Source organism: Triticum dicoccoides, chromosome 2A (assembly GCF_002162155.2).
Source record: "Triticum dicoccoides isolate Atlit2015 ecotype Zavitan chromosome 2A, WEW_v2.0, whole genome shotgun sequence".
Lineage (NCBI taxonomy): Eukaryota > Viridiplantae > Streptophyta > Magnoliopsida > Poales > Poaceae > Triticum > Triticum dicoccoides.
The window spans coordinates 267,443,632-267,452,481 of record NC_041382.1 but is presented as its reverse complement, the minus strand read 5'-3'; the positions used below and the strand labels follow the sequence as shown (position 1 = coordinate 267,452,481).

General features: G+C 41.9%; 1 protein-coding gene across 2 annotated transcripts in view; it reads right to left on the bottom strand.

Annotated features, from left to right (window-relative positions):
- Positions 1–8,212, bottom strand: part of LOC119354387 (WD40 repeat-containing protein HOS15-like) — a 21,589-nt gene extending 13,377 nt beyond the window's left edge. The window contains exons 1-9 of one of the 2 annotated variants that reach the window (XM_037621119.1): positions 7,929–8,212; positions 6,109–6,254; positions 5,697–6,039; positions 3,909–4,000; positions 3,764–3,810; positions 3,010–3,157; positions 2,732–2,795; positions 2,330–2,488; positions 2,127–2,248 (exon numbers count right to left, since the gene is read on the bottom strand). In XM_037621119.1, the coding sequence (XP_037477016.1) occupies positions 2,127–2,248; positions 2,330–2,488; positions 2,732–2,795; positions 3,010–3,157; positions 3,764–3,810; positions 3,909–4,000; positions 5,697–6,039; positions 6,109–6,254; positions 7,929–7,989 (1,182 nt within the window). In that variant the 5' untranslated portion in view covers positions 7,990–8,212. The remainder of the gene's footprint in view (positions 1–2,126; positions 2,249–2,329; positions 2,489–2,731; positions 2,796–3,009; positions 3,158–3,763; positions 3,811–3,908; positions 4,001–5,696; positions 6,040–6,108; positions 6,255–7,928) is intronic. The other variant, XM_037621120.1, reaches the window with a different exon arrangement.
- Positions 8,213–8,850: the final 638 nt, after the last annotated feature.

Below are 8,850 nucleotides of genomic sequence, written 5' to 3'. Positions count from 1 at the left end.
AATTGTCACGCCATGCTACCATCGGAGGGGTCCCTCATCGATGATTAGGGTCTTCCGAACTGCACGAGCTCCATTGAGAAGGATGTTTTTAATTCTGGTTTTGCCTACATGCTTTCTTTGCCTGTATCTACTTAGCTAATGTCTTCTTATAGATAGTAGCTGCTGAAGTGGTGATCAAAGTTGTTCACTATAAGGAAACAACCATGATAACAAAAGTGTATATTCCCTGACCTTTGACCTGAAGTACTTTTTCATTAGAAACTTGCAACAGCCAGGCATTGAAATTAGCAACAGCTTCGTACGTACTGAACTAATTTGCAGCAACACGTACTGAACTAAGTTAGGTTATGCTCATCGTTCCAACATGCTTAGTGATAACCACCTAGCAAGCTGATCAAACATGAAAAAATTGAAGTGCTACTGCTAATCGTACTATTCTGAATGTGAAAAATCTATTTAATTGGCTCTCCTCTAATTGTACACTTGCATAAATCTCAGATCTTGCAAATTACAGTATAACCATAAAAGTCATGCTTTGACTCCTATAGGGCCTTTTGCACTTTAATATGACTAATAATTTGCCTTAATATTACAGATTGTATTACTACCTTTCTAAGTGAATGACATTCAAGAAGGTCATTAAATAAAACCAAGAAATCCTTCTGGTATTGGAGTGTAGGAAAGTTGAGACTATAAAACCAAAAGGTTATATTTACGTTTATTAAAGAAGGTTCTTTACTTTTTATAGGAAAACACAAAATGTTGCGATGTAGAGTCTAGGTGGTGGGCCTCCTTGATCCACTTGGTGGATGAGGGCGACTCCGGTCCTGGCACCCATAGTGCCAGTGATCCAAAAATCATAGGGCCTGGATATAGGTCTAGCAGACGTATGCGGCTTGCGCATCAAGCTTGGTCGTCTCGAGCATGGAGATAGGCGAGTTGTAGACCAAGAGCTGGTACAGAGATAGGCGAGTTATAGACAAGAGCTGGTGGGCAGCAAGAAACGCATGCACACCAAAGAACAAATCTGAGTCACATGCCTACTTCTATTGGTTTCTACAAAGAGCGGCTAGCTTAGATCTTAGACCAGTCGGTCACTGTCGAGGTCGCCAAGGTGATCTTACAGCACCGCCGTGGGGATTTCTCATGATTTTATGTAGGCAAGCCGCAAGCGGTGGTGGTGATTGGCTGGGTGGTGTCGCTGCCTTGGGAAGAGACGAAGTGATGGTAAAAGTAAGCAGGATCCGATGATTCTTCCGCGGGGATAGCCAAAGTCAAGATGTCGACTACAGACTCGTCGCAGACTTGCAGTGAACCTGGATGCGGCGAGCCTGATTTGTGGATCGATGGCGGGTCTTGACTTTGTTAGGCTGGGATTGGATGGTTGCGGAGGGTGGTGTGCTTGGTTGGGTTCCCATGGAAGAATGTGGCCTCCTCGTGGATCTAGTCATGCCCATCCTAGAGAACATTGTGTCCCTAGCTCCCTCGAGGAGCAAGGACAGTGCAAGCGGCAGCAGGGGGTAGGGGTAGATGTGGGGAGGGATGTCGGCGGCTGCTCGAGGTCATCATGATGAAACCCTTGACGTCCCATCTTTATCAATGGAAGTGGAAGAGCACGAAGTCGAGATTGGTTAGGAGTTTGAGTTCTTTTTGGCACCGATCGGTTCCCCACTTTAGAGATGTATTTTTTTTGCGTGCGAGCAAACAGTGGGTTGATTCTAAAAGGGATAGGCACTTTTCAACAGAAGTGCATGACGGACCAAAAATATGACCTCATTTTATTCGTTTGATAGATATCGTATTATTCGTTGTTGTTCGTTCGGTGAAATTTCCTAATATTTGATTGTTGTGTTTCTAATTAGAGCACCCCATAATCACCCAATATGAGGGGATGATAAATGAAAGATACTGATTATAAATTTTGAAGAGCCCGTGGCAACGCACGGGCGTTATACTAGTTTGCAGGAGAGGGTGGAAGCGGGAGAAAGACACCGACATTTGTTGTGAGCCAAAGGTGAATGCCTTTGATCAATGCCTCTATACGCCCATTCATTGTGTTCTATAGCAACACACAGGCACTTCGCTAGCACATTGCAAAATAGCATGTCATGTTTAAGAAATCTTACTTGATGGCCACTGAATGTTTTAACTGGGCGTGGATCCCCAATCTTGCAAACATAGATCATGTTATCAGTTGAGCATGTTGCAAAAGAGTTGTTGTTTCGCCAATCAACATCTAGTGTTGGAGCTAAATGAAGAACGAGGACAAGTTAGTTTCTGTGCTACACATTTTGTCATGTCAAAGACAACTGGACCATGCAAACTATACCTGAATGAAATTCAAATTGCTGCTTGCACTCCCATGTCTTTGTATCCCAGACAATAGCAGTTTTGTCTACGCTGCCACTTAGAAGAAAATCACCTTTCCTATTCCATTTCAAAGAAAATATAGGTCCCTTGTGTTTGAATAAAGTCTGCTTTAACTCTCCTGAAATATTCGTTCAGATAGATAAGAATGAAAGAATGCACAAAATCAGCAGGAGGCACACTATGACCATGCTTTAAGGCCCATCCAAGTTCTGACAACTCTTGTTCGGGTAAGATGAAATTATTGACCCAGCCCATATTAGGGAAAATAATTTATTATCGATGTCTATTAAACAGAGTTTAAGGCAAAGGCTAACACACACTGTGCACGCACACCCACACACACAAGATAGTGACTTCTTACCGTCCCTACTCCATATTCTTGCCTGGCCATCATAGGAGCCCGTGGCTAATAGTGTTCCTTCCCCCTGGCATGGATGACAGGCCAAATTTTACAAGATAACATGGCTTAGTAATGAACCTAGAGGTGAAAGGTGGCATTGGATAATGAAAAAATGAACAAGTTGGCCAAAATAGATGTGGCTGCCAATACAACATTGTAATCTAGATTAATTTTGACCAAAACACAATTCGCAAATAAGGAATTATGAATAGAAAAGTATACAGCATCAAGGAACCTACATTCCAGTCAAGTGTGGTGACATCCTTGCTCTTCTCGTTGGTCCTACCCTTAAAATGTTTCAAAACATGAACACTTGCAGGAGAGGATTGAATGGAACCACATGGACCATCAGGAATTGTCCAAATTCTAGCAGTTGAGTCTCCTGACCTAGCAAGAACAAAATAGCAGTATAACTCAACGAGGATGCATACAATAAACAACTTTGTAACTACAAGAAGGCAAATATAGACTAGAGATTCACAAATACGATGAGGGATGGGATAGAATGAGTATAAAAAAAAAAGGGCAACCTGGTGCATGTACTCCCGCTTGCGCAGGGTCCAGGGAAGGATCCGACCACTTTGGGTCTATAGTACGCAGCCTTTCCCTACATTTCTGTAAGAGGCTGTTTCCAGGACTTGAACCCATGACCTCATGGTCACAAGGCAGCAGCTTTACCACTGCGCCAAGGGATAGAATGAGTATATGAAAGAAAAATGCAAATTATCAGGTTTGAATTTGAGAAGCCAGATATTACAACGAAAGGAGATCTCCACTCGTTCGATCTTGACAGGTCATGCTGCAATCAGGAACTCAGCATGCATCTCAAAAAGACTTGGGCAAAAAGAATAATCAAAACAACAGATACTATAATTATTAACATATAAATTACTTGGCAATTTGATGCCATGATAAAACTGAACGCGTGAGGGGGCTACAACTACAAGTCAATACAAGAACACAACTATCTATACAATAGAGCAGATGACCCACCCAGAAGCTAGAAGAGAACCAGCTGGACTCCATGCACAAGCAAAAACCTAAAGCAAACGAATGCAAGAGAAACAGGAAGTTATAAGAGGGTTGATGAATCTATTTGACAGTGAAAAACATCTAAGCACTAGAAGAACCTACTAACCTCTGAACTGTGTCCTTCCAAAACGGTTACATCCGCACTAAAAATTTCATGAGAAGTTGTACTTACATCCATTGGTTTAGGACCTGAGGTAACTACATATCAGTAGACAATACAATAGTACGATGAATAAGGCCCTGGTCCTCCACACAACTAAATTTAAAACATATTGAGACATGATATAACGGGAAGCTCTCTGAAACGCTAATACAGAAACTGAGATACCAAGAAAAAGTAAATTCACAGGGGGCTACTGCTTGCTTTAAATCATAAGTCAGAAACTGTTACTCCTAGAGTTACATTAGTATCATCTTATTTTAATAAGATGGATGATATGTCCAAGAAAGGGGACATTGTCCTAAATCAGCTCCAACGTCCATGCGACGGCGATAATAGAGTTATTGTATGGATACATATCAGGAACTACGAATAGAAAATCATGGTGGAATAGATCAGAAAGCCTATTTTGGATCACGAAGTTGAGTCAGTGTCATTTGTGTGGGTACCAGTATTTGCAGAATATATCAGCTATTTCAGCCCCTACATCTGACATTTAGAATATATGCATACATATATTAACGCGGATTTTTTACCACCCGGTTGCTATCTATTAACCCCCCCCCCCCCCGACTATACCACCCCATGCTATCTCCGTTGAAAGGTCTGCCCTCTATTGGGATTCAATTAATGAACCATGGTAATGCTCACACTAATATGGATCCAGCTGAGCAGGGGTATCAAAACGTCACTTCATGAATAGTTAACCTTCTAATTTAACCTTAGATGTATGAAAATGCTATAGCTTCCTAACTATTTATAATACCAAAAAGATATTGGTTGGTGAGTAAGATGTAGATTCCCCAAAACCAAAATGCCCCATGAACGCAAAAAAAAGGATGCATACACAGTATCAACTTTTAATTTTGTTACTACTCATCATGGGCATCAAGAAGGGGAGCCTTGGCGCAGTGGTAAAGCATCAAGTCCGGAAACAGCCTCTTCCAGAAATGTAGGGAAAGGCTGCATACAATAGACCCAAAGTGGTCGGACCCTTCCCCGGACCCTGCACAAGCGGGGGCTACATGCACCGGGTTGCCCTTTTTTTTCATCATGGGCATCAGGCATGATTAGTCAGCTTTAAGCGTAGCATGCAGTACTAATCATGGGCATCAGGCATGATTAGTCAGGTTTAAGTCATTAAGTGTAGTATGCAGTACAAAGTCATCAGGTGGTAATGGACTAGTCTCAGTGCAATTAGACAAATGAAAGACTAATCAATGACAAACCTAAAAGATGCCACGAGTGTAGAATAGCTATTCTACAACCCTAGTAAAATGGTGTACAAAAATGTAGTGACTTTTGATTAATCTTTTTACTATCCAGGCCACTGTTTTACTACACTAATCCAAAACTACTAAATTCCATACACAATTTTACTAGGGGTGTACAATACCCCATTCTACACTAACGCTTACCATATCATTCCTACATATATATTTTGCATGCTGAGTTACTCTTTAAAAATATTTTGCATGCTGTGTCACAATGTTTACTTGTTTACACCAAGAACTGTAAAATTATTGCATCACGTGAAAACTTGCTAGCCCTATCATTTAAACAGTGCTCACCAAAATTAGGAAACAACAGCATAAATCAATTATAGTTATGAAGCATTATACATGGGCCAGAAATAATCCAGCATATAGTCATTTGAGTTTTACTAATAGTTAGCTAAAATATATTGCAAAAAGGAGTGGTAGAATGGGAACGGAACAGCTAAAAATAAATTACCTCCACTGGCAAGGGGATCCTCTTCGTGCTTAACCTTATCAATATGATCTGTGTGTTGTTTTTCCCTTTCCTTCTCTTTCTCTTGCACCTTGTCTCTTTCAGTTCTATCTCTTTCCATCTCTTGGTCTTTTTCTTTGTCATGGCGCTCTCGCTCCCGTTCACCACCAAGACGATGTTCATGCTCCTCGATGCACTCTTTCGCTTTCCCCTTGTCCTTGTCACAATCAATTTGAAGCCTCCCCCTTTTCCTCTTCTTCACAATCTGTTGCAACTCTTCAACATCTTTTGTGATGATTTCAAGAGGTTCCAGAAGAGCAAAATCCTTCTCAACTTCTTGATCATTCTGAAACAAGAAAAGTGCATGATGTACCATACATCAGCCACACTAGAAGTATGAGATAAACATACTTACTTCATCAGTATTTGCTTCTAATTCTATGTACTGGAGGCCTTTCTGCACGATAGTGATAAGAGCACCAGGAGGGACAATATTTCCATCTATCCCACCTTTATGTATCCCTGCTTCATACCCTAAAGTAAATGCAGCATGAACAAAACCTGGAAAGTTAGTTGGAAGAGACACAGTTAGGCCCCGTTTGGAATGCAGGAATTCAAAAACAGGAATAGCAAAAAAATACAAGAATAGGGAAGGAATCCAGATTCAAAACAGAGGATTGCAAAAACACAGGAAAATATCACAAGCGGGAAAGTGAAACAAAGGATTTGTGCACATGAAGTACTTGCATAATTGTAAACACCACATTAAGAAACTATAGGGAAAATAATTAAATCTTAAGCTCATACTTCAGTGAGCTAACGAATGGTACTCCTTGGCTCCCTGCATATATATACACCAAACAACAATTGCGGGCATGCTTTAAGAAAAGAAAACATGTTATTTCTCCACCACACGATACATCATTCTTATCCTCATCCTCAGTTCATCAAGCTTTTTATCTTCACCGTGGCTCAACAGAACACCACCACCACCACCACCACCCCCTCTCCTCCCTCTTCACAATGGCGCCCAGCACACAAACCTCTGCCAGTACCATGTCCAGCTTGTTGCCACAATACCATTTACATAATTCACGGAGCCCCTCCATGCATAGCTGGCCTACGACTCCTGGAACTTTCTTGCACTCCGTGACTTCATTCCCCTGTCTCTTCGAAGGGCTCCATGGCGCCAAGTGAGCCACTGCTACGGAGGTTGCAGTGCCTCGGTCTTAAGCGGAGAGCCAAAAAAGAAACGGGAGTGGATGTTTGCAATTTTTAAGAATTTCTTAGTAAGTATGGGAAACGCGTCCCTATCCTGTAAAATTCCTATGGCCGTTCCCATGAATCAAACGGCACAAAGGGAAAATTCCCCATGTGAACAGTATTCCTTTGCTTTTTCTGTCGTTTTCCCGTGAACCAAACATGGCCTTATCAATGAGAACAGAAAACCATGTGTTCAACCATATAATAACTACATATGCCAGCAATTCTAGAAGGGTACAAAAAAATATCCTAAAGAATAACACTCCCTTCGTTCCATAACTATTGTCGTGGTTTTAGTTCAAATTATGGAACAGAGGGAGTAACAAACAGCTGCACAGTAGAGCATGACAAGCTGGACAAAGTTCAGAAATACAATATCAAAAGAAAAAAGTTCAGAAATACAATCTCGAAAGAAAAATGTTCAGAAATCCCAGCATTAAACCGTCCCCACAATGCACCGATGAGTAACAGGTGCTTAAAGAAATCAACAAACCCAAATAAGAAACAACCGATAGCACTATATCGATGGTTTTGTCTTCTGAGGGATTGTATGAATTTCTGCATTTGAGGTCAGTAAAACCAATACTGCCGCGGAGGTGGACGAATTAGCACCAAAAGCACAATTAATTTCCTGAAACTAATCGATTAAGTTCCACTATGGGCAAAGCTATCTAAAACCCTAATCTGAAAAGGAATGAAAACTAAAAGGTAATTAATAAGAGAAATAGCATTGCAAAACCTGAAACCACAATCCCAATCTAAAAGTCGCAAAACACAAGCTCTAGACGCATCATATGCAGCATTCAGCATTACCAGATCCCTATTTTCCTATGTAACACGCGAATCCACAAAAATCTCGCCATCTGCAGCACAAAGGCCCCTAACCCCTAAATCTGCGCAAAGCATGCCAGATTCTCTCGACCTAATAACCAAATAAAAACGTGGCAGGAAGGAATGGGTCTAGTTACGGACCGGACTCCTGTAGGTAGCGGAAGACGAGGAAGTTGAGCTCCGCCGAGGTTATCGCTCCCATCGTCGGCCAACGCGAGAGCGCCGCCGGATGTAGCGGGCGCGCAGCGCGCGGTGATGCGGTCGGGGGTCGGGAAGAAGGAAGATGTGAGAGAGAGAGACGGAGAGGGGACGAGGCAAGGAAATCGATGGGCGAAACCGGGGATGAAGCGGAGCGGGATGCAAATATGAAATTACTCTTCTGGCTCTAGGGCTTGTTCGGAAGTGCTCCACAGCCGCGAACTCCGCAACTCCTCACCCAATAGTCCAACGCCGTTACGCCAGCTTTATACTAGTATTATACTCCTACTAAGAATTATTTGTACATGGTTATTTTATTTATCAACCGTCATATAGAACGTTCTGAATTAAGAAAAAAAACAGTAGATTTAAGCTCATCAGTCATCGGATTCTGCGTGCCAACGCATCAGATCGCTTGATCACCCTATTATGCACACAGTAGTATATTTATTATGTCATCATGTGCGTTATAGTTGTCCCATGTCTCTGGGCAGCTTCTCCGATGATCGACCCGGATGCCTTCTCGTTTAATCGGTCCGATAAATGGGCCTCAGTTTCTCTGCTCTCACGAAGATGGTCTGTGGTCATCAACTCATCATTACTTCATGCCATTCTCTTCCGTTTATCATTGTAGTGGACAGCTCTTTCTCGCTTGCCTAACTTCGCTCAATTCATCTTCATATTCTCTGCTCTCACGGAGATGGTCTGTGGTCATCAACTCATCATTACTTCATGTCATTCTCTTCCCCTTATCATTGTAGTGGACAGCTCTTTCTTGCTTGCCTAACTTCGCTCAATTCATCTTCATATTCATCTTGCTTCCTGATGTGCCCATGTCTGATGTGTAGGTTCTCTCTTCTCGCCT